The 26,284-nt window shown below is 37.6% G+C and overlaps 4 protein-coding genes across 4 annotated transcripts in view; 2 read left to right on the forward strand and 2 right to left on the reverse strand.

Annotated features, from left to right (window-relative positions):
- Positions 1 to 2,291: 2,291 nt before the first annotated feature.
- Positions 2,292 to 5,030, forward strand: LOC126371804 (transmembrane 9 superfamily member 3). The gene has a single exon (XM_050017167.1). The coding sequence runs from the start codon at positions 2,389 to 2,391 to the stop codon at positions 4,114 to 4,116; it is 1,728 nt and encodes a 575-aa protein (XP_049873124.1). The 5' UTR covers positions 2,292 to 2,388; the 3' UTR covers positions 4,117 to 5,030.
- A 226-nt stretch (positions 5,031 to 5,256) lies between these two features.
- Positions 5,257 to 17,088, reverse strand: LOC126371799 (probable RNA-binding protein 19). The gene is made up of 15 exons (XM_050017156.1): positions 16,939 to 17,088; positions 16,477 to 16,848; positions 16,123 to 16,374; positions 15,764 to 15,880; positions 14,581 to 14,761; positions 14,307 to 14,398; positions 13,873 to 13,978; positions 12,789 to 12,980; positions 12,001 to 12,162; positions 11,344 to 11,447; positions 9,145 to 9,624; positions 8,719 to 8,921; positions 7,259 to 7,375; positions 6,518 to 6,626; positions 5,257 to 5,492 (listed from the first exon to the last, which is right to left on the reverse strand). Exons 1-15 carry the CDS (start codon positions 16,972 to 16,974, stop codon positions 5,283 to 5,285), a joined length of 2,733 nt encoding a protein of 910 aa, XP_049873113.1. The 5' UTR covers positions 16,975 to 17,088; the 3' UTR covers positions 5,257 to 5,282.
- A 293-nt stretch (positions 17,089 to 17,381) lies between these two features.
- LOC126371820 (cytochrome c oxidase assembly protein COX19) lies at positions 17,382 to 17,926 on the forward strand. The gene has a single exon (XM_050017187.1). The coding sequence runs from the start codon at positions 17,574 to 17,576 to the stop codon at positions 17,844 to 17,846; it is 273 nt and encodes a 90-aa protein (XP_049873144.1). The 5' UTR covers positions 17,382 to 17,573; the 3' UTR covers positions 17,847 to 17,926.
- Positions 17,927 to 18,474: 548 nt separating this feature from the next.
- Positions 18,475 to 26,284, reverse strand: part of LOC126371800 (matrix metalloproteinase-14-like) — a 197,648-nt gene continuing 189,838 nt past the window's right edge. Inside the window, exons 6-12 of the mRNA XM_050017158.1 lie at positions 23,027 to 23,172; positions 22,131 to 22,289; positions 21,426 to 22,006; positions 21,200 to 21,341; positions 20,922 to 21,081; positions 20,637 to 20,740; positions 18,475 to 20,335 (exon numbers count right to left, since the gene is read on the reverse strand). Coding sequence (XP_049873115.1) covers positions 20,070 to 20,335; positions 20,637 to 20,740; positions 20,922 to 21,081; positions 21,200 to 21,341; positions 21,426 to 22,006; positions 22,131 to 22,289; positions 23,027 to 23,172 — 1,558 coding nt within the window. The 3' untranslated portion in view covers positions 18,475 to 20,069. The remainder of the gene's footprint in view (positions 20,336 to 20,636; positions 20,741 to 20,921; positions 21,082 to 21,199; positions 21,342 to 21,425; positions 22,007 to 22,130; positions 22,290 to 23,026; positions 23,173 to 26,284) is intronic.

Below are 26,284 nucleotides of genomic sequence, written 5' to 3' on the forward strand. Positions count from 1 at the left end.
CCCCAAGAGGGATGTTGGGCATTAAAGTCGCCTAATAAGACGAACGGCCTAGGTAAAATAGATATGATAGAATCTAGTTCACGAAACACTGCTGAACAAGGTTTAGGTATATATATAGATACAAAACAAATATTATTTACAATAGCTGCAATCATAAACAAATTGGTACTATGAGAAGGAAGAATAAAATGAGAAAAATTAAGAGGATGACGAACAAGTAGAGCTACGCCGTCATGACCATCAGATCTATCTTCTCTGAGGCAAGCGTAACCTGAAATCTTAAATGTATATTCAGGTTTCAACCAGGTTTCCTGTAAACCTATTATAAAAGGTTTATATTTATTTACAAGATGAACAAGTTCATTTTTTCTAGCATTAATGCTTAGACAATTCCACTGCAGTGCAATGGCCAACTGGTCCATTAACGGATGGTGTTTTAGAAAAAGTGTCAAGTAAAGACGCAGCGTTGGACGGTACATTATTATTATTAACATTACATTGGGACAATAATTTAATAAGAGCCATAATTAAATCTGTGATTGACATTTCAGATGTATTATTATTTTGGATGATAGCACATCCATTGGAGGGTGCAGGCATATTCCTATCAGCAACCAAGGCAGCGTGAGCTACCTTGTCGTAGCCAACTCCGGGTTTAGGTAAAGATTTTCTTTCGGTAAAAACAGTTTTCTTGTACGAGAAATGATTATTGCTGGTATTAGAAGGTTGACTGACATTTTCTATGGTACTACGAGAAGCCGAAGCCAAAGGCGGCACGCTCGGAGATGACAATAAAGCATCCGCATACGATAACCGAGATATAGGCGGGTGAAGCTTAGCTGCTTCAAGATACGACAGGCAGTTCTTAGCCATAGATTCTTTTATGGACCTTTGTCTTTCAAATTCTAAACATTTTTTGCTATTTGCAAAGTGAGGACCTTTACATAAGCAACAATAAGCTTGTTCTTCTGACACTGCACAACTTGCTCCTGAATGTCCTTGACCGCATTTGTAACACCTTGGCCCAGAATGTGCACGACAGTTATCTTTGACATGACCAAAGCGGCAACAATTGAAACATTGTATTGTCGGGAAAATGTACAACTCTACAGGTAAAGAAGTATAACACATAAAAATGCGCTTGGGCAAAATTTGTCCGTCAAAAGTTACCACCACTGACTCAGTAGCTTTGAATTCAGCTTTACCTTCAGTAATTATTTTGCGTCGTATTCTTCTAATTTTTAATATTGGGCCGCAACCAATCGGAACATTAATGTTTGCCTGGACTTCATCATCTGACCACTCTGATGGCACACCACGTACAATACCAACCCGTGTAACGGAAAAGGATGGAATGAAAACTTTGTAATTTTGCTCTACTAAAGCTGGATTATTCAGAAATTGGTTGGCATCCATGTATTTTGAAAACGACAAAGAGAGCCGATTTCGGCCAATGCGTTTCAGGCTACCATTTATGATACTTGGCACAGAATGAGTCTTAAGGAATTTGCCAAAAGTAACTGGATGCAGTGAAACACTGTCCTTGGGATCAGTTTGCTGTTTTTGAATGTGAACAATATAAGGAGCTGCATCGGATTGTACAAATTCACCTCTTGAAATGGGATTTGTTAAAGACTTTTCAGGGTTGCTTAGGAATGGTTCCGGTTGTTGGCTAGGAGATTGAGTGGCGGTGACGACAGGCCTGCTATGAGGAATTGTATGAGGAGCTATAAATTCAGTCGACTCTAAAGTAGTGGAGCATTGACACTCATCATCTCTATTAACCATGGTATTTCCGTGTTTGCGTTTATGTTTGCGACTTCGCTTATTGCAGTGACTACATACTGAAGTACGAGCAAGACGTTTACGAGATTTACACGTACTGCGGTCAACGGTTATGGAGCCATCAGTATCCATGCCCGTATCCACGCTAGACTCGTCATTTTGGGATATAGTTACAGTGTGGCTTACATAAGGTGGGTGACCAGACCCGCCCGGGTCTGGATCCCCCACGGGATCCATAAGAAAAATACAATAAAAGACTTACCAAGAGTCCAGTATATATATGACACAGAAACTAAAGAAATAAATAATAAATACAAAAATAACAATTTATAGAACACTATACACAATATTTATAGATCCTACTGATCCAAATCTTACAGAAATCTACTAAAATTAGAAAATTAACACAAAAAGCCAAAAAACACGACCGCCAAATTCGATGTTTCCCGCGCTTTTTCTAAATTAATTTTCTCTTCTTCGAGTTTTTATTTTGACGTTTCATCTTTTTTTGGCAACATTGTTATAAATGTCCGACATCGGCATTTCACTTACGTGTTATGTTTATTTTTTAACAGCCGTTTGCAATATTATAATAGTGGTAAAATGAAATTCTTGTACATTCTATTTACTTTGTGGACTATAGTGACTTGTGATGAACATACACATATGTACAAAGATAGAGAGCAAGTGGTATTATGGATGAATACCGTGGGCCCATATCACAATCGCCAAGAAACGTATGCATATTTTTCGCTACCGTTTTGCGTTGGCACTAAAGTCACGATCGGGCATTACCATGAAACGCTCTCGGAAGCGCTTCAAGGAGTCGAATTGGAGTTCAGTGGCCTTGACATCACGTTTAAGGATCAAGTTCCAGCGCAGCAGTTCTGTGCCATAGAACTGACCGAGCAATCCTATAAGGCACTCGTGTATGCTGTGAAGAACCACTACTGGTACCAGATGTACATTGATGACCTGCCCATATGGGGCATCGTTGGCGAAATTGACGGCGACGATTACTATATCTGGACTCACAAAAAGTTTGATATTGGATACAATGGAAACCGCATCGTAGAGGTAAACCTTACAGCAGAGAACAAGAAACGACTTACTCCAGATGCGAAGATTCCTTTCACCTATGAAGTGAACTGGAAAGAGAGCAAAATAAAGTTTGAAGACAGATTTGACAAATATCTGGATCCCAACTTTTTTCAACACAGAATTCATTGGTTCAGTATTTTCAACAGTTTTATGATGGTCATTTTCTTAGTGGGTCTAGTTTCAATGATCCTAATGAGAACCCTTCGTAAGGATTATGCTAGGTATTCTAAGGATGATGATCTTGATGATTTGGAAAAAGACTTAGGGGATGAATATGGATGGAAACAAGTACATGGAGATGTCTTTAGACCTGTACCACACCTAGCAATGTTCTCAGCACTTGTAGGAGCTGGTCATCAGCTCACAGTGGTGGTGTTGGCTGTCATCATTTTTACCATCTTTGGTGAACTTTACACCGAGAGAGGTTCTTTGCTTTCCACAGCAATTTTCATTTATGCTGCTACTTCCCCTGTAAATGGATATTTTGGGGGGTCCCTATATGCAAGAATGGGAGGCAAACTGTGGATAAAGCAAATGTTGCTCTCTGCGTTCCTTCTGCCTGTCTTAGTGTGTGGAACTGCTTTCTATATCAACTTCATTGCTATGTATTACCATACATCAAGAGCTATACCATTTGGTAGTATGATAGCTGTTATGTCCATTTGCACTTTTGTAATTTTGCCCCTGACTTTGGTAGGAACAGTTCTTGGCCGTAACTTAGCTGGCCAACCTGACTATCCTTGTCGTATTAATGCTGTCCCAAGACCAATTCCTGAAAAGAAATGGTTTATGGAGCCATTTATTATCATCATAATGGGTGGAGTGCTGCCATTTGGCTCTATATTTATTGAAATGTATTTCATCTTCACCTCATTCTGGGCTTACAAGATCTACTATGTGTATGGTTTCATGCTGCTAGTGTTCCTGATCCTGATGATTGTGACAATCTGTGTCACTATTGTGTGTACTTATTTCCTGCTGAATGCAGAGGACTACCGCTGGCAGTGGACCAGTTTCCTATCAGCTGGCAGCACTGCTCTCTATGTCTACATATATTCATTCTACTATTTCCTCTTTAAAACAAAAATGTATGGCCTGTTCCAGACTGTTTTCTATTTCGGATACATGGCCCTGTTTAGTCTTGCACTTGGAATCATCTGTGGGACTGTGGGCTACATAGGTACCAGCATATTTGTTAGGAAAATATATTCAACTGTGAAAATCGATTGAGGGATTTATTGTCACCAAAACACGAAAATGGCTTAATTTCATTCAAATTACAACAAGATTAATAATTCAGGAGGATTATGCTGTTCATTTAGTTTGGACAGTTTATTATAATAGGTCTATTGGTGATGTTTTTTGTACTAATTGGATGCATTCCTGAATGTTATCATGCTGATATGGCATTTAGTAACACAACACCTAGTTTATTAAGCACTTTAGCACTGGTATGAATGTTTGAGAGGGGTTGAATATCCATTTGAATCTTGGGACTTCAATCCTATAAAAGTCCAATGAGAGTATGTGATGTTATATTATGTGTTGATTGATGCATAGGAAGGTTACTTATCCAATGCAACTGTATCGAGATTGTTTGCTATATGTTTACTCTAATATTGTTTCATTTTTTTTTCTAAAACAAGAATATGATGTTTTTTTAATTTATTGTCTATAGTAATGACAAATGTAAATATAAATAAATATAAACAGTACTGTTTTTTCCAAGCCATTTAGTAATTCTCATGCTTTACAAACAATAAATGATTTCAGTGACATCCTAGTTATGTTACGTGTACATTAGTTACTCCATGGTTGCACTGTTTACTATGGTATTTAGGTAAAAATAAATATAAAATAATAAAACTATGTATGTATTTTCTTCTAGACTTTGGTCTTGGATAGTAAACATATTATTGTATTATGTTAGGCTAAACTTAAAATTCTAGTTTTTGTAAATATGTACTAGTGATATGATAACTGGCATAGCAACATAATATATTATGGTCCTGCAATAATGCTATTTATTTTTACATGTTCCATTAAAATGTTTTACATAAAAGAGTTCTGTATGCCATCCATTGTAAATTGATATTGTATTAAATTTTGTCATGAGAAATAAAGGACTAAATAATATTACTCTTTTCCTGTTTTTTGTATTCTAGATTTTATGGCTTTTTTATCATACCATACTAAATTCGACATTAACAGCGATAATAATGAAAATTAATTAAAAATTGGCATTTACAGTGTAAAATAATAATAGGTACGACTTACTACGCCAAAATGTTGGTGATTGCTCTCTTCTCTTTCGACTTCTAAAATTATTATCTCGCTCGAGTCGATGTGATATAAATAAAAGAATCGAAATAGAGTAATTATTTATTTACATTATTTCACATATCTTTTTCACCGTCCACAAATGTTTCCACATCCACGGCGCCTTTCCTCGATTTCTTCCCGCCGGGAGTCTTTGCGTTGAAAGCCTGTGCCGTCCTCTTTCTGAGGGCGGAGACGTCTTCGTTCTCGTCAGTTTGGTCTGCCCATTCCAACACCAGTCGCCGTCCGTACAAATGGGTCGATTGGCACAGTGCTTCAAATGCGCTCTGCAATATAAATAAATATGATTCAAAGTTAGACAAAATATTTTACTTTCAGATAACCATATTGTTCAATAAATAATTACAAAAATGAATATCCTAGGCGTGGATCGAGTGTTCACGACTGGAGATACTGTCGAATCGACACCAATCTCTTTGTAAAAACTTCCAATAAACCGTTGGAAGAACTAGTTCAGTTTTAAAGTAGGTAATTTACATAAATATGTGATGTTTCACGGCCCACACGCTACCATATACAATATTAAAACTACATAGTTCTGTTATGAAGTACTGAGGCGACACGACCCCTCCCTGGTTTATGCCCTAGGGATCTGCTATGTTGGCAGACATTATAATAAATAACACAAACACGTGCCGTAACATAGACGACCGCAGTTATTAGTATTATCAAATAGTTTAATTTTATAGGCTTGTTTCAAAATTAAATACAGGGTGTTAGCATAATACTGAGGGGGATGATTCAGCTCGTGATTCTGAGTTAATATCAAGAGGAATTTTCCGTTGCAAAATTCACGATTTTTTTGTTTTTTCCATACTTTTACGATGGAAAATTCCACTTGACATCGTGAGCATCAGAATGACTGCCCAATGCGACAGATCAGTTTTAAAATATTACTAACATCCAATACCTATTAGCTACTATTTAATACCTTTGTTTTTCTATATCAACTTCATACAAAGGTATTAAATAGTAGCTAATAGGTATTGGATGTTAGTAATATTTTAAAACTGATCTGTCGCATTGGGCAGTCATTCTGATGCTCACCTTGACATCAACTCAGAATCATAGTTTGAATCACCCTCAAAGTTTTCGTTACGATTTCACTAACACCCTGTATATAGGTCCTTTCAGTTAGATTCGATAAAGTAGTCAAATATAAGTCACGGATGGTATCGTTTGAAACGCGTCTGAATTAACTGTCTAAATAAAGAAGTACCTATAAAAGTACCAAAGTCGTATTAGCTCAGAACAATGATATTACACATAATTCTTCGCTTAGAATTATTACCTTTGCATCTGCTTTAGAGTGGAAGTCAACGAAGGCAAATCCACGATGCTGTTCCGATCCCGGCGTTAATTTCTTCGGTAACCTTAGTGTTTTTATTTCTCCAAACGCTCTGTAGAATTCATAATACATTTTAGATACATAAATACATACAAAGACTTACGCCCGTAACTCTTATTGGGGTAGACAGAGCCACAATTCACCAGAAGACAGATTGCTTTTATTACCTACCTACTCGTATTAGTGTTAATTTGTTCGAGTATAAATAAAATACAAAGGAGCGGCGGAAGGCAAGAGGGAAACCATTGCCCTATTTGTCCCTAAAAAGTAGCATGGAGAATGCTACACCGACAAGAGCGCGGCTCCTAAATAAAATGAAGGATTACCAGCCGACGACAGGCTAATTAATGGCCTGACAGTTATCAGTTCAGAGGCGGTAACTACATTTGAAAGAAAAAATCCCGCTCTATGAATAATCACACTTCTGTGTGCATTTAGTAAGAAAGGAAAGGCCTTCTTATTCTTGTTGTCTATTATAACTAGCGTGGGTCATAAAGAGAAAAAAAATTGGATTCAATCTTTCAAATTCAATCAAGCTAGCAGTAGTAAAATAACATTTTGTACGCATTGTACGCCAGATTGATTGGTAGGAGGCATCTGGCTCGTGTTATCGCAGTCACATTATAACAACTCATATCAGTTATAGCCACAGAACACGTTATAGCTACGGAGCAATTTCGGTACCTAAATATTTCGTGGAGCTCGTTTCTGTTAGCTTGGAATGGCACATTACGAACGAGTATTTTGGTTCCATTTTGTTTTGAGTCCTTTGTGCTTTTCTTTGAAGTTTTCACTTCGTTTCTGAAACAAAAATAATGACAATTTAAGTTGCTTACAGTGTTGCCCAAACACCTCCACTAACCCGCTGTGGAGCAGCGTGGTGGAGAATGCTCCTTATCCCCTCCGGTTGATTGACGCTTGCGCCTGGATACTGCTGGGCTGTTTATTTGGTTCATTATGTTCCTAGTTTAAAATTAGGTACCTACCTACTTACATATTAAAGGCATGCGAAATTTTCTTTTTACGTCAATCCTACAAACTAAATTGTTCACGATATATGGCGTAAATGATTAGGTTTAACAATTAAATTAAGGCTTATCAAGGCAATGTCAATATTTAATTGCAGTCTAGTATTTTAATTAGGTACCCACGTAAATCTTATCAGAGTAGAACTCTCACCTTAATCTTTTCAAGAATTAGTATTGTTCATCGGAATAAATTTGGAGAATTCCGCATTATCGATGAATCATGTCGGAAATAAAAAACCGTTATCCTGGCCAACAACACTATTGTTGCTTTATACACTAATACTGTTTCAACATTGTGTTGCAGCTAATCTTCTTCTATTGTGTGGGTTGTGAGGTGTATTACCAACCCCATCAACCCTGGTGTCAGGGTTATTATTGAGCCGCCAAAGGCATAATGACATGGCTCATGTAACAACTACTTACTTACATCAGTAAGTAGTAACCGGGACCAAAGGCTTAACGTGCCTTCCAAAGCACGGATCATCTTACTTTTTGGACAAGGTGATCAGCCTGTAATGTCCTAACCAACTAGGGATCACAAAGTGATTTTTGTGAAATGTCCCCACCGGGACCCGAACCCGGAGCTAATGAGAAATGTATCACTTTGTTGAACTGAAGAAGAAAATGCCGGAAGACCTTATATAGTGATCATTTCGGATGGAACTTTGCGTATGGTATTGTTGTTGAAACTTTTGATAGGATTACGTATTTTACCATTGATGTAGATCAATTACTAGTATTAGGTTGGTATTCAGAGGCGGAGGACAGGATGTAGTATGGCTAGTATGGCTTTGTAATGGACTACTCTCTCCTATCCTACTTACGTCAGACAAAGTACTGCGGGGCGGAAGGCAAGAGGAAATCACTGTCCTATTTTTCCCTAAAAAAGTAGCATGGAAAATGCTGCACCGACAAGAGCGTGGCTCTTAAATTGATGATGAGGTTGGTACTTAGTAAATCGATGTTATTTTAAACACACAGCATAACAACACCACGCCTGTATTCCCGGCGGTGTATAGTGTAATGAGTCCCCACTACTTCTCGCTAGTAGGTATTATTATAAATAAAGTTTGTACATTTTTATGCATTCTCTTAAATTGTATTTATTATACTTACGTATTCCCCCTCTCTGATCGTTTTAATTCTAATGTTTTGCCATCTAACACGGCGCCTTGCAATGATTTCAATGCTTCATTTGTGTGTTGTTTCCTGTAGTACTGAACGAACCCGTAACCCATTGACAAGGATTGGCCTGGGTTCTTCGGATCTTTTTTCTTGGCTATCGTCACACTGTGAAGTTTTCCACATTGAGAAAACAGCTGAAAACATTGTGAAATATTAATTAAAAGCTCAATAATGGTTGACAAATACTAGGCTAGGTTGGTAGACTTGAGTAAAAGGCGATTGTTGCAATTGGCTTGATAAGTCGTAGGAGATCCTGCAGCGAAACGTGACAGCTTCACAGCCACTGTTACCATGAAAAGCCCGAAGCAGAACACTTGACTACTGTTGGTAAACATGTGTTAAAAATATGGTGCTCACCTTTCTTAAAGATTCCTCAGTAGTCCTAAAGTTAACGTTTTTAACAAACAAGGTCGTATCATTTTCCGGTTCTCCTAGATCTTCCTCTGGCTCTTTTACTTCCTTTTCATGTTCTATCTCTTTTTGTTTCCCAGTTCCTGTATCTTTTGTCTTTCTTTCATTGCTTTCTGTTGCATCATCGTTTTCTTTTTTAACGTTATCTTGTGTTTCGGTAATTTCCGCTCCTTTGACAAATACGTTTTCCGGTGCCCATTCTAAATATAAGGGCGATGATTTAAACTGGGAGTAGGCTAATTTCGTAAAGGCTTTCTTAGCTTCAAAAGGTTCTACAAAATCAACGAGCGCAGTGATCCCATGTTGTGGCATTAAGAATCTCGCGATCTGTCCGTGTTTTACAAACAAACTCTTTATTTCGTCCCTTTCTGTGTTTGCCGGTAGATTCTTCACTATGATGCATGTTTTCGATCTCCTTTTTGGGGGCTGTGAATGTTTTCAATACATAGTTGTTATTAAACGGTAACAAGATGAGAAATGTGTTGATTAGTTTGGCTTTGGGTTGTTTGGCTTATTTCCATCATCAATTTGTAAACAAATACGTTTCGAATGGGACCGATATCTTGGTAGACCACGGAAAAGATGGCGTGATAATCATGACTGTTATCGGAAGGACTGACCGTGACTTGTGGAAAAACCAGTGGCAGCCCTAGGACGGTGCGAGCGGTGCAGTCGCACCGGGCGCCGTTTTAGGGGGGGCGCCAAAAGCAACCAAGGCGGGACCACCCTGGCTGGTAGCCCCGGATCTACAGGGGAGTAATTGGATTGGGCACATCTGCCCTGTGAATTAGACCTCTTAGCGGCCACATAAAGCTTTAAATAGGTATATTTGAAAGAGACTGTATGTTGAAGAGCGCCACTGTGAGGTCTCGCACCACCTAATTATTTTGCTAGGGCCGCCACTGGGAAAGATTTGGGGGAGGCCTTTGCCAGGCAGTGGGATCAAGTGGGCTAATAATAAATAGGATTTGTGCTCGGCTAATGGCAATAGATTCGCCCACTATAGTCGGTGTGTATGTTATACACCTCTGCCTATACTGGGTGATACAAGCGTAATGCTAAATTATGCAAATTATTTACATGATTATATAATTAAATGTATATAAATCGTATAAAAATCCAATTGGGGAACCGCATCGCCATAAACATTTATTACTTGTGTATTGTAAGTGATATGGTACCAATTTATAGTCAATGTTACGTATACTAAACGATATAAATATCATTCCACGCATACAAATAAAGTATATTACCTACACTTAAGTAGAAAAAACAGTTTTTACTCAAATTAAAGTGTGAAATGGTAGGTACTTTTAAACTTTCAGATAACATTCATACATATTTAGTTGCATTCAACTGTGAGCTTGTAGGTTTATGTCAACGAAATGATGTCCTGTAAAACGTTATTACGTTTTATAAACAAAAGGTTACCTAGAATGACCACAGGACAGAGATATATCACATCGTCTAGCGCGAAAGAGACGAGAGGTGTAGGTACGGTCACGAGTACTAATATGTATACACTTTGAAACCATGTCACATTAACTTTTTTGACAAATTAAACCGTCATCATCATCATCAACCCATGAACGTCCCCACTGCTGGGGCACGGGCCTTCCCTATGGATGGATAGGGAGATCGGGCTTGAAACCATCACGCGGGCCCAGTGCGGATTGATGGTTATTAACGACTGCTAATGCAGCTGGGACCAACGGCTTAACGTGCCTTCCGAAGCACGGAGGAGCTCGAGATGATAACTTTTTTTTTGTGGTTACCCATCCTATAACCGGCCTTTGAGAAAGTTGCTTAACTTCAGCAATCGCAGACCGAGCGCGTTAACCGCTGCGCCACCGAGCTCTTCAAATTAAACCGTATCTCTCATTAAATGTCAAATATGATAGTGCGACAGGGTTCTAAAGTGGGTACATGATATTGCTCATGTTTGTATCTCTTTCGCACTAACTGTATATGTATAGCTTAGTACGAAAGTGACGAGAGATATGCCACTCTACCACTCTAATCATGTTGGGTATAAAATATGAATAGTTGACTAAAACTCATGGAAACAACGTCTAGAAGCGATGTCCTGATCCCAAATGAAAGGTCGATGACCCGTATTCTGTATTCCTCAAAGTGTTATCTTACCTTATTGAAGGCGTCTAAATAAACTCCATTGTTTTCTAGAAAGGCCCTGGTTTCCGCCACCAGCTGAGTCTCGCCGAGAGCCAATCTCACAGCGGCGCTTGTGTCTGTTAAATATTAAAGTTCTTTTGTTTTGGTCTTTCGTATTAGTTTAGTGCTAATAGTAGATAGTTTAGCGCTCCCTGTTTGTCCGGTAAGTAGTCAACTTACTTTAAAAAAGCCTTAGACCATTTTTTATTTCTTCAGTATAGTTGTTATATGAAAATGAAATTACGATGTTAGTAGTAGGGAGTCTCATATCCCCATTTAAACGCGGTAAGAACCCGTTATTATGTGCTTTAATTACGATGTTAGGTTCTTAGATAACATAAACTCACGACGATATCCCAAATAATCCCAATTGGGGTAGTCAGAGGTACATCAATCGCAAGATGAACTAAGTACCTACACATCACCGAGCTTTCTGTTAGGTCAACGTGATATGTGGTGAGTCTTATAACGTACGTATGTAGTGTGTATTGGTCTATAATGGTCGAACCAACAGCCCACTGTGTAAGTGAAAACTGTTCTTAAGATAAATTAATAACTCATTAGTTGGTGCCAGTCCAGTACCGGGGTTCAAACAGCGCTCCTAGATTAGGTATTAAATCATAAACTTACTTTTGCTATTCTCAGTGAGTAACTGTTCTTTAGTGGTGTTGTAGTTGGCTGCGACGACATCGGCGATGGCGTTGGCACCCAGGAACAACACGTTCCAGTTGTGTGAGGACTTAGCTTGTGCCTTCAGTTTCTTCGCTTTCTTCTCCTTGAAGGATAGACCCTCTAAAAGTTCAAACAGTTCCAAGTTTCACACTACGGACACTCCATACAAAAATCGAATTCTTACCATGTGCCGCCTAATGTGTAAGTGCGAGCGAGTGAGACAGTCCGCGAGCTCTCCCCCTTACTCCTTAGTGGCTTACGGACATTTAGATTAAACTAAGACCCATGGACCCTCAAAACTGACAGTAGCATTTTCAAGGTTAGCCCAGCTGTCGTCATCCGACCCTGCGTTGTCATTTGGTAAAAAATAAATTACCTAAGGACGTACTTTTAATAACAGATTTACGTACAGTTGTAAATCTAGTTCGGCGCCAATACGAATTGGTGCAGAGCTGAGTTTATCTTACGATAATACCCTAAAAACTAGTATACTCATCACTAAGCGGCTTATCATATTGTTATACCCCTTAGGTCGAATATCAAGCGTGGCTGTAGATAGATTGATCGAGTTTTAAAATCCTGTTAAAATTTTGATAATAGGTATGTCGATTCTTTAGATGTACGTACAAACCTTTCTGGTTTTTGTTACACTTTTATTGTTTATGTGTTTTTGTATGTTTGCATAAATAATAATTATTTTTTTTTTAATAAACATTATAAGTATGCACTGCACATGAGAAACTCACCGTCCCCGCTTTCATCATCTAGCTTCTCCGTCTTAGCTGGCAGTAGGTGCAGCATGCGGCCGCAAAACGCCGTGCCATCCAGCGCAGAATACGCCTTCACAGCGTGCTCGGGCATCACAAACGTTACTGTCGCGAACCCCTTCGGCTGCCGGAGGACTTTGTCTATTGGGTAGTTTACTTCTGCTAGCGGCCCTGAATATAATGGAATATAAATTTCAATAATGGAATAATTGACAATAAGTCATATATTGGGGGGTTTGGACCATAAGCCCACCGCGCTGGTCCAGTGCGTGTTGGTGGGTCGCCAGAGCCTCTTTCGTTGAACAGCAGGATGTACCGCGTGCAGGCGAGGTTGGTTTGGGCTCCGAAAGGTGTCATTTGGAGCCCCTTACATCCCTTGGTGGAGGCCTATACCCAGCAGTGGGCGCCGTACGGCTGATGATGATGACAATAAGTCAATTAGTTCCATTAAATTAAAATCCGTGGACTTCTTTTAAACCTGGTATTACATTTAGTCTTAAATAATTAATTAATAAGTTTTGAAATGGAGTCCTGGAGTCAGCTATGTTTGTCAGAAAGCATACCAACCTCTTCGCGTTTTGTACGAGTGAGCGTCGGAAACAAAATATTGTCCTTCCGGCTCCACGTATAGAAATGTTTAGAGGAAGCCCTTTGTATCGCTGCGCACTCATTTACAACAAAATCCCTAGTATTTTAAAAGTGAACAATGATGATATCTTTAAAAGCGCCCTCAAATCGATGTTGATTAAAAAATGCTATTATACTATAAATGAATTTATGAATGACAAATTAAACTAGTATTAAATTAAGTAATTAGAATTTAAGTATGGTACTAACTGCATGCTAGTAATATAATTTTATTTAATACTAACTTTAACTCTACCAAGATGATAATTAACTCACCATTAATATTACAATTGGAAAATGTAAATATTGTAAGTTATAATGTATTTGCCCTCTTTGCGACACCCTGACAGGGTATGTTATAATATGAATTATTATTATTAATGATGATATTGTAACATAACATGCAATAAATAAATAAATAAATAAATGTTTTTACCATATTTTTCAAAGAGACTTGTAAGTTCTTCTTCAGAGACAACATATGGCAGATTTCGAACGAAAATGCTGCCGCTTTCGCCTATACTCTCCTCATTGTTGCCTTTCTGAAAACGAATGATCCAATTTTAATCTCCCTTGTGAAGATAAACTGAATTTGGCAGTAAAATAAAAAGCATTATTTTTTATTCAGTAGACCTAAGGGCCTTAATTTTTAATCGCTCGCCTTCAACCCACATTCGTAAATATACATATACCCGTTTCAAATAGCACATCAGAACTGGCTATTTGCAGGACGAGACAGGTATATAATTTCGCACGTGTAATGAAGGCGGCCAATGCGGGCAATACGGCTAGAGACATTAAAAATCCAAAAGCTAAATAGATAGCTATAGATAGATACATGGCAAAGTGTACATCATCTTAAAAGTTTACCTCTTGATCTTTTCTTCTTTGGGTTTGTTCTTCTTCCTCTGCTTCCTTCTGTGCTTTATTCTCATGCTTGTTTATATGTAAGCGGTGGTTACCTGCAAACAGAACTGCTTATGAAAAAAGTTCTTAGAAACTATTGAACTGTTATGGAATGAGCATTGATATCAGTGCAATATTATTGCTCAATTATTTTTTATATTATCATTAATACACAACTAAATGCTGATGATGCATCTAGTTATTTGTATAAATAGGTACTGACATAAATAGATCTTACCTAAAAACAATTTATCTTTAACAAGTGCCTTCTTTACTTCTTTCTCTGTTCTGAATCCTACAAAGCAGAAGCCAGATAGTTTCCGTCCTTTAGCAAGTGGAAGCCTGATGGTGTAAGGCACTAGAGGTCGGAAGAACTCTTTTATATCTTTCTTCTTGCATTTAAATGGCAGTCCTGTTATCTGGAATATGTAATTATTTATTAAGTATGAATTCATATTTATGTGAGAAACCATACAATTTGGAGTCTCCAGACACGATATAAAAAAATCTCAATTTATCATGTGCCGCCTAATGCGTAAGTGCGAGTAAGACAGACACATACGCGCTCGCCCTTACTCCTTAGCGGCTTATAGACATTTAAGACTAAATAACTTTAGTCTAGACCCAGAGGGGGTGAGGTTATTTTTACTATAGTTATAGTATCACTGTTTATTCTATGGCACCATATTGGAGTATGTTCCAATCCCTTCTCTGGTTGATTGAGAGCAGAGGGACCTGTGTCCTTATATTACTGTTTATATATTATCAGACAGCACATATGTGCCACCTGTAATTGGGTATTTAGTTTCCTAGGTCAAAAATAAATTATGAAATTCTGATTACTAAATAAAGACAGATCTAAAGGTGACAAAAAAAGTTTTCTTTTTTCTATTTAACTTATTTATGATTTTTAATAAAAACCAAAAGTAGGACGGAAGGAAGGGGAAGACCAAGATGAGCTTACATGGAACAGATTAAAGAGGTGAATGTCGTGTCTTATAAGGAAATGAAGGAATTGGTCTTTGATAGACAAGAATGGAGAATGCTACACCGACAAGAGCGTGGCTCTTCAATTAGTGATGATGAATTTTAATAAAAAATGTAGTAATAAGTATGACATTTTGTCATATTTTTCTATGATGTCACAGGTTGCTAATTCATACAAATTCCATAGTAATTTCATGTTTTGACGTTTATTAAAAAGTAACTGATTTGACTAGTTGGAAACTACCCTATTACATCTGGATTGGGTAGAGTCATAAGAACAGTTGTAGCTACCTAAGCTAGCCACTCTTGATACAAATATAATACAAAAACTTTTTATAGAACATAACAGTAAGTCTATTTAAAATGGACAAAAGAAGTAGAAGATACTGATTATTATTGATAGGTTAGTAGATTTTTATTCAATAAATACTAACCTTAATATGAAATAGTTCTCTATTCCTTATTTTCTTAGGTTTTGGTTCTTCTTGTTTTTCTTCAGTTTCAGTTATATTTGTAACCCCATCCACTTTCTTCATGAGTAGTTTCATATACTGAAACACATTTTTTTTAAATTAGTATATCTCACTTTAATCGTAAGAATGATAAGAAAATAAGTATTTACAATGGTCTCTAAAATATATATACTTTTTACACTCTTTGATACCATAGTCAGGTTACATAATTATCATTTGATTGTTTTGCTATTGAGGCATACAAGTAAGTCTTGATTTAGTAGAAAATTACACATCATATAAATTATTAGTTTGTGCCTAAGATAAATAGATAAACTTACTTCTAAGTCACTAATTTGCTTGTTGGCAACTTTCTCCTCCTTTTTACTGCTTTCAGCTGGTTTAGTGGCTTCAGCTGCAGTGTTAGGTTTGCCTTCAGGAGTGTCAGTTTCAGGTTTACCATCAGCATTCTCGTCTTCGACCCCACTGTCATCATCACTGTTCACAGCCTTTTCAAACACATCTTTGATCCAAGCTGTTTTATCATTGACGTGTGCTTCAATGAACTCAGCAAAGAGTGGGTCATCTTTATGCTGAAAATATTATTTCAAAAAAGGAATTTACTTTTTTTACATAGGAGATATTTAGTATCACTTATTTATATCTAAAATACTATTTTTAAATTAATGAATTACCTTCTTGAGAAGTTCTTTAATTTTGTCTTTATTTTTTTCAGCTTTCTTCTTACGTTTTTGTTCCCATTCAAGTTTATTTTGCTCTGCTAGTTCATCTTTGTGTATTTTTTTATAAGCCGTGCTGTCTGGTGCGTATTTGCTCCACGCCCGAGGTTTCTTCTCGTCACCAAGATTCGCACAGACCTCTACTTGTATCTTCATGGAACGTATACAAGTCCCATCGAAGTATTCTTTGGCGGCCGCCGCTTGTTCCTCCGTCCTGTAGCCCACGAAACCAAAGTTCCTAAACTTACCATCCTTTGTATATTTAAGCTGAACATCAGTCACTTCCCCTTTCTGACCAAAAACTTCTCTAAGATTGTCGGCTGTAACCTAAGAAAATTGTAGGTGTGTTATTTTATTTATAAAGGTTGAACACTTGTTGAACACAATATAATTTCCTTAAAAATAAAGCACAAGTACCTTATTTGGGAGATTTTTTACAATGAGTCTAGACATTTTAACGAAATACGCACTAGTTCATCATCAAACTGTTAAAACGCAAAACACACGTGCTACACAAATCGAACGTAAACCAAGTAAACATTAAAAACATGTCAATGTGACAGTGACATTTTTTTTTTTTGTTTTTGTTTTCCCCGAAGGGTAAGGCAAGGGGAACTATGCCCATATAGCCATGTCTTACGTATTTTCTTATAATTTTTTGGTCTGCTTACAAAGACCTTTAGGCAAATAAATATCAATCACATCCAAACAAAAAATCACATCCGTAAACCATAAACAAAAAAATAACGTTTCGTAGTTTCCTACAAGGGCTTCTTTCTTTTAAAAGTGATGGTGTAGCATGTAAATAAAATATGTTGTTGAAATCGATGATGTTTACGGAATCGATTCAAGTATTCAAGTTAATCGACTTTTATCTGTCACTGCCTGTTACACTGCCAAAATCAGCTGTTTGTTTAGTGTTGAGTTTCTCAATTTGTTCTTTCTTTTCGGCGAATTGTTTACTTCTTCCGTAATTATTTCTGATACTTAACTGAAATACAAGCATTTGCAAGTGATACATACGACTTGCACTACAAATCTTAACAGCAATCATGTCGACTGCTATGACTTTTGGACAGAAACAGTTTATACCGACTCCTCCTGATAAGGGCAGTTTTCCTTTGGATCATGAAGGACTATGCAAGAAGACTATGACAAAATATATGAAGTGCTTGTTTAGCAATAACAGTGACAACTCATTGTGTCGTGCAGAAGCGAAGGAGTACCTTTCGTGTCGAATGGAAAATAACCTTATGGCTAAAGAAGACTGGTCTAAATTAGGATTCAAAGAGAACGATACTCAACTGAAAGAAAACGAGAAATGACGACAAGCTGTTTCTTTATTTTATTATGATTGTTTTAGGTAAGGTTGTTAAGTTAATAAATTTATATGTAGAAGTTGTTACTCTTGTATTTTTATTGCCTACACTGGCCTACATTACTGTCTTATTCTACCATAGATTTTTGGTTATCTTGATATAGTAGTGGTAGCTATTTGATTATTTGTGTAATAGTCAACAAAACTATTGTGTGCTTGTGCTCTTATTTGTATGTACTTAAAAAATTATAATTGTCTTTATGTAGGTTAGAAATATGATGAGAGAAATGGTTCATGTAACAACTATTTACTTAATAGATTTTTTTAAATGTAGCATACTAATTATTTAGACTTGCCACTAATACAAAATCAACATTTATAATATTGCCCTTGCCTCTATCTAGGCTATGCCTCTTTTAGTGGACCAAATTCAGTGGTTATTTGGTAATCTGACCTAATAACAGCTCCTAGTATTATTTTATTTCATTTTCATGTTTACTGCTGATCCTCATTTTTTATTTTCATATTAAATAAGCGACATACTTAGGCATTTTGTGGTTGGAAAATATTCTTCAAAATTGAAAGAGTTTTTATTTCGAAAAGGAATAATAATAAAGATAGGAAAAAAAAGAATCTTGTTTCTTTCATAGAAAGTTTTTATTTAATTTTATTCTTAAAAACATTATATTACTTAAAGTAATTCATATCTCAAACCTATACTAATTACTCACCTACTTATTTATTTACTGAGTAAAACTATTTTAGAAGATACAAAATTTTGATTTATTTTTAGCGCCAATAACTCATGGCTTTTCTCATAAAAGTAAATATCACAGTTATTATTTAACTAGGTATTACTTGTGACCAAAGAAATTGTAAAATGTCTAATGGAGAAGCTTATACTATACTTAAATAATGAGCGACTTGACAGGTACCAATGACCTACATCGGATACAAGTCACCTCAGCATAGTGATAACTTGCAAAGTTCATTAGGAATTCATAATATTTTAGTCCATAAAATTAAAATATATGACTCTCAATTTATAGTTTGTGGATACTTTACACATGTACTTATATTTCTATATATGTATTATCTAAATATCTTAAACTGCTGATTGCACAAGAACATTAAAATATGCAGTAGATGTTTAAGCAGATCATGTTCTTAAATTGTAATAAATATTTTACATTGCTAATTGTTTGGTTAACATGGAAGATTATGTGGATACAGCAATGATTACTCTTTTTATTTGGTTTAATATCATGTTTATGAGACAACAGCAACATACAAAAATATCCAAAGAGAATTTATTCTGTACAGTAACTAACTATAATAAGCACCATTTTCATTCCATCCAGTTTATTTTCCATTCCCATTTGGCAACACACCGCACCTCCACAACTGATACAAAAATCTACGTCACAGTTAATGTAAGGCCATTTCGTTTGCATATACTTCACTTAGATAGGTAGGTATATTAAATATTATCATACCAAATATTTAAATATGTAATGTCATAATATGGCATCTTAATTAATCTTACATCCAATTTATATTTTACAAATTACAGTATAATGTGTACCTCTTTTAACCAGCATAAGAGATAAATAAGTTAATGTCAGATAAGTTTACTTAAACATTTAATAAATATTTTACATCATAGTTCTACAAAAATGCATACTTTTTATATAATTCTCATATTATAGGTATTTAAGGCATTCTGTGGGTAGCTAGCACTTACAAGCATATAATTATTTTATACTTAATGGATTATAGTAATTATCGGAAGAGATATTAAAACATCTATGTATGTTAGGCATCATAAAATTAATATATAATATTAAATACTGATATCGAGGACAATACCAACTGTACAGAAGCTAAATGAATGGTGTTATATACCTTACATGTCGTAACAAACCAAGCACTCGATCATATTGAGATCAAAATGTACATACAACAATAGAAATTATAAATTGCGTTATTTACGTACTAGAATTATTCTAATAGGTTTACATAATTTTAATGCAGGATTAATTTAATACTAAAACAGGCAGTGCGAAATTTGCGCAATAGTTCATTAATTCTAAAGTCTTAGTTCAGACAGTTTCGATATGTACTTGTTGATCAGACGTCATCATCAGTATATATCATAACCATAGTATTTGTTCAGACATAGAGTGGCACATTAAAGTTACACAATAGTATAAAAATATATTTGTGAAGACTAAGAGTATCGAAAGTACGTTGACAGCGCTAGGATAAGAGAAGTGAGTAGAGATGTTGTGTTGAGGGAGGAGGTTGTCGCAGCGCTGGGCGAGCGGAGAGTGGAGCCGGGAGCCTGCGGCGCGCGGTATGGGGCGCGGCGGCCGGCGCGCTCCGCCGGGCAGCGCATCCACATTGGTGCTGACGGTAGCTGTCGCTCGTGCTCCACGCGCATCTGCAGGTCGTTGAACTTCCAAAACCCTTTCCCTTTGAAGAAGTAAGTCTTGCCTGTTAAACAAAGAACGCTGGGTGAGTATCAGTCTTGTTCCTACTTTCAAATCACGTTAAGCGTCTTTTAGCCTATAAAGACTTGGGCAATCCAACGTTAATGAGAAATGGTATTACGTGAAATTTGTATGACATGGCGTTGTATTTATTCTCTGACCCTGATTCCTGATTCATTGAAGAGGGAGACGACTTTATGACATGATTATAGACCTCGTATATGATAGATGACTAGGTAGCTCTTTTTCTGTGGGGAAGTAGCTATATGACACCAAACTTAAGACTTTAATTACTGATATCTTACCGTCTTTCCATTGGAAGACGCTGTCGATGTTGTAGCCCACACCTTTCCACATGGACATGTCGCGAGGGTAGTCCAACTCTACGCGACCTTCGTCTTCGTCATACCTATGTGCGAAAGAAACATATAGTTTAGCACTTAATAGTGACTTAGTATATACTTAGTAGTTACGTACCTACATAGAATCTAAATACAGAAAAAGATTTAGACATTTTTTTTCTTTATTTTGGAGGGTATTTTATAAACGGAATATGTCACCCTCATAGGTATTTTGAAAATTGATCTTACTTCCAATACATGGTGCCACTGTAGAAGTAAGTCTTCCCGTTGTATCCCCAAACCATAGCAGCATCAAGTTTTTCCAGACTTTCAGGTAATCCCAAGTTGGTGAGCGGTTTCGGATATCCTCGAACCAAATGTTGGGAATCACATAGATATAATTCCTTGCCTGAAACCAGAAGAACATGGATAAGCCCCAACAGAAAAAAGTAAACGTAACTTATTCGTCTAAAGAGATACTTAGGTATAATACCGAATATTGTGTAAGATTATTTCATATTCCTTACCTACGAAGAAAGCGATCTTTTTGTCTGGTCTTTCATACACTGCGTCGACGTGCGTCAAACCTTTCGGCAGGCTCGGCCACATTCTTGTTATTTCTATAGGATAACCAGGGTACCGCCCATTAGCTCCTATCCTCCAGTGGTACTAAAAATAAAGAGATTTTGTTAGGTTTTTGTACCTACTTTATGCAATATGTTTTTGGAGAGATTACAAAGTGAGTAAACTTACTCTGTTCTTAAATATGAAGAGTTCTCCTCGTATAAGGGCCACAGCATCGTAACTGGTGTCACAAGTGTCAGGCTTGTCTGAAGGTGTTACGACGCCTATGTGTGTAGTTTTAGCCGTGGTAGTTTTCTCAGGGTAGAGATATGGTTTCTTCTTAGGATAATCATGATTGCGATCCGTAGGGTTGTAAGGGCGGTAAGGATATTCGGGTCGGACGTTAGGGTAGTGGGGGCGACGCGTGGGGGGATGGGTCGTGGTCTCCGTGGGGCGAGGGTAATGGTGAGTCCGACGGGGATGCTCCTCAGTCGTATTGTAACGTCTGCGATCCGGATAGTTAGGATACTCGGGATAGCTCGGACGGTGAGGATAGTTCGGCCGTTCTGGATAATATGCGGGATATTTACTAGGATCACGTGGGTACGGAGTATACCCCGGATGCTGATTCGGATGTCGGTTCGGATGTCTATGGTGGATATATGGCCGTCTAGTCGTGGTGGTAGTGGTTGTCGTTGTCGTGGTGGGAGGTGTTTCTACTGGTCTATAAGATGGAATTTTCGCCCAGGTGCGTTTGTTTTCTTTTGGACCTGGAAATAATAAGAATGAAATTAAATACACCAAAGCAATGTATATGAAATCTACAGAAAAAATGTCATCATTGATATAGTGTTAAATATCATATTTATGAATATTGAAATCGGTTCTTCTTACCATACATTTGCTGGATTCCATTTCGATCATCTTCAGGCAACACGAAGTTTGGTTGGATGCCTTGGTACCAGGGGAACATAAGTGCACCCTTCACTGAACTGTGACTGAGCCCTAGGGAGTGCCCGAACTCATGGGCGGCCACCGCGAACAAGGACGTTCCTGTGAATAAACATTATATAATGTTTTATATAAAATATTATGAATTGTGTCATAGCACACAGCTGTATTTGCAATACAAAGGTACGTGTATTAACTAATTTACACATGGCTAACCGAACACAATCCAAAGCGGGGATGTAAGCGTCCGTTCGTGTAAATTATCACGTGTGCGGTGCAGGCGGGTAATCGTGGTGTCCAGCCTGCTGCGGTCGCGGTTCATATCCACTCGCATGTTTGCCTATTCTGTATACAGTACATGCTCTGCATCCAGCCAGCTCAATTTCGAAACGATCGTTGTATAAGCTACTGCACTACGTGGGACGAAACTAATGAATTCCATGATGCAATTTTGGTAGCTAATCAAGTTTGCGTGTGTGCAGCCGAACTTCCCTCTGATCTAAATGTAACGTCGTTCGATTTGATTTTGTGTTCGGTCAAACTGTTTGTTATCATTTCGTACAAAAGGTCCCAATTTCGAGGTTTGAGCAATGCACGCGTGAGTGGGAGTAGCTGCGCTGCCACGCCCCGTCATTTGCATGTCAAACATTTGGTGACCGCGACACGTTCATTTCCGATCTACACGTCGAGTTACGAGTAAAAACTACTGTTCGGCAGTTAATTAATGACTGCGACATTTGGACCAAAAGGTAAAGTTTGTATACACACACCAGCCACAAGCCAACTTTTCATATGATTTTTGTGGTTATTTCAACCTAGATAAATTCGAGTATTCTCACCTTCTTCGTCATCATTCTTAGGCTGTAGCAGCCAGAGCTCATCATCATCGAAGTGAGCGTCGCCGCCGCGGCCGCTGCCCGGGAAGAACGCGTGCGCAAGGATGGAGCCTCGCCCGTCAAATGGGTACGCGTCGTCGTGGTAGCGTCTGTAACAATGTTTCTAGTCAGATTTTTCTTTAAGGATCCTTTAGGAAGTCGTAAAATAATACATTGCGGAAAGTAGCTCCGGTAACAGGATTACCTATTTTCAAAAAACGTCTTAAGTACGACTTTCGACATTTTCCGAACCATAAGTGCATCAGAAATAACTATGTGCACAAGAAGAGAGGCGAGACGCATTCGTATATGGCAGAAAAGGAAAACTAATTTAGGCGAACTGGCACTACATGTGGTGAGGAAAAGTAACAAAGTAATAAGCTTGTGCGACAGTGTTGCAGGCTTTTACTGTTGATGAAAATTTGCTGCGAAGTAATATATTCATTTGGCAACAAACAACAGTAGATGAAGTGGACGGAGGCTGAGGGCAATCAAACTTGCGTCCCCTGGGGAGCGGCCACTACCCACCTAATCATTTTTCGCGCCGACAAAACAGCGGAAGGACCTCACCCATGCATATTTCACGCAATATTAGCTGACCGTTGCGTTATTGAGTTTCCATGTCAAAGTTCTGCCATTAGCCGATATGGCGGCGGCCGAGCAAATAGGTAAAATTTTCTTCTATTTGTGCTTGCATTACCTACGGGAGTACAATTTTATGTTTGCTACATTGTATCGACTTACTTACATTTTAGGTACAATAAGCGCCGCCTACATATAAATGTATCTAAATAATCTAAATGGTGCTAATTCCTGTAAATACCATCTAATTTTATTTTAACTTATATCTGTCATTTTCTTATCCGCCGAAAAGGAAAGGGACGGGTAATCGACAAGCATAAAATTTATGGAACACACGTCAATGTTAAGCACAAATCTAAACCAACCGTCTAAAAATTTTACATCCGTCAATAACCCGACACAGTTAGTAGACAGCATGTCAAACGGATTGCATACCAGTGACGTACCTTTTTGATTTGCTCGGGTTATTCATTCATTTACTCATTCTTCCTAAAATTAAGAGCTGTGTATCATCCGTCCCTTTCCTTTTCGACGGATATGAAACTGACGGATATAACTTAAAATAAAATTAGGCGGTGTCTGTAGGAATCGGGGCCAATGTAATGTATCTAAATACGTAGGTAGATTTTCAAGTGAATTTTTCGTGAAATACAAATTGATTAATAACCAAGTTAGGTTAGGTTAAGTTAGATTAGAAAAAAAAGAAAATTACTCCGCTTTTTCGTTACTCAAGTTAAAGAATAGTCCCCCGGTTTGGAATACGTTTACGCAACCCTTTTCAGGCCGTGGTATGAGTGTCTCACTGACATGCGCCATCAAATATAATGGGTTCGGAATGGAAAGTTTCCGACTCCGGGATGATTTATTGCGAGTCTGTCCCGACACGGATCGCGCCCAGGTGCATGTGCCACTAAAATGGGTCATCGGTTTAAAAAGCTCTCCTTTTTGGATGATCCCACCTTTTATACTAAGCTGTTGCCGTTTGTCAACTCTATTGAAAAGGTGAAAGAGGAATTAGTGGGTAGATGTCTTTATTACGTGATACGAGTACGTATATAACTATAGACATGTCCTGAGTTATATTTTTGTGTAATAAAGAATTATTAATTGATTGATTTTTGAGTCACTATGGACAGTCGCCGCCGCGCTGGTTCGAACTCTGATACCAGACTTGCACCAATAAGTTATTATTGTACAATTCTCTCTAATAACGTCTCGACCATTGTAGCGGTGACACAGCTCATCATAAATTGGTCTCACAGAAAGTTCGGTAAAGCGTGGGTACTCAGTTCAGCTGTGATAGATGTACCTACCTCTGACTAGCCCAATTGGGAATATAGTCGAACTTATGAGTAGAGTGTATAGTGAAGAGCTCTACAATATCTGCCAATAATTAAGTCCTAGTTAACGGATGTGAAGATGTTAGTAACTTTACTAACACGTCCAAAGTAATTGCAGTACAATTACTACCGCGAGTAGGTAGTTGTAAATAAAATAATACGCTAGTTGGCGACGAAACTTAACAGCGTACGCATCCTTTATTACTGGGTAATACAGTTTATAGTGGTAATGAATCTATGAGTCTTCAGGGTGTTGTATTTTGCAATCACTTCGGTCCACACACGTCTAGACGATGATGGAAACGCGACTAACTATAAAATAAAGCCGCAATCTCAGGCTTAAGCTGGAAATTATAGACTCTGGCAACACTTTAGTGTTACAACGTCGTATTAAAGTATTTTGAAGAAAACAAGAACTTGGAATTTTCTACTGATTAAATTGTCATAATTTTGCTGATAATATATTTAGTATTTATAGGCGTCATTTTGTGTCTAACATGATTAATTTATAAATGTGATAGATCCCAAGAAAAGGGAGTGCTAGTTGGGATGATTTATAGTATGTATTTATTAAGCAGATATAGTTTATATTACTCAAACTACATAAGGTATATAAATCGAAGGCAATATAGTTCAAATGCATACCTACTACTATCAGATTAAAGGTTTGCCTTAAATACTTACAACATGCGCATGTAGGTACCTATAGCAGTTACTTATCTACTTATTGAACTACTTTATCGAGGAATATCGTCGGAAACGGAAGACTTTTATAGAGTGTAATATAAGTTAACGGCACGCATAAAAACCAAGACAGGTACACATCGCATTTGATACGCGTTCGCTAAGGCCGTATGTACGACACAACATATACCATGCGACATCAATAAATATAATGTACTTAGCTACGTCAACCTTACCTACCTCGGGACGGCGTCTCATCTATCAGTTTAAGTATTATTGTACTGGAATCTTCCCCTGCACATACTTCATTATGATGAAGGACCATGGTTGTAGCAGAAATCGATTCAGAACTAGACAGATTGCGCCAGAGCCAACATGAAAAACGGCCATGCCTCCAGTTAAGCCGCCAATTATTTTGAATTTCATGAGCTCACCCCAAATAATGTTTACAAAAAGCACTGCGAACGTTATCAAAACAATATCAAGGGCCGTGCGTGGAATTCCGATCGCGGCCGGCAACTAATAAACTGAGCACGCGCTCAAGTTTCAGCCGTCCAAGTTTGGGAAAAAAGAAAATTTTATGCAGAGCACAGTGAAGTTGGTGCGGTTGCGGCTG

This window comes from Pectinophora gossypiella, chromosome 13 (genome assembly GCF_024362695.1).
Source record: "Pectinophora gossypiella chromosome 13, ilPecGoss1.1, whole genome shotgun sequence".
NCBI classification, from domain to species: domain Eukaryota; kingdom Metazoa; phylum Arthropoda; class Insecta; order Lepidoptera; family Gelechiidae; genus Pectinophora; species Pectinophora gossypiella.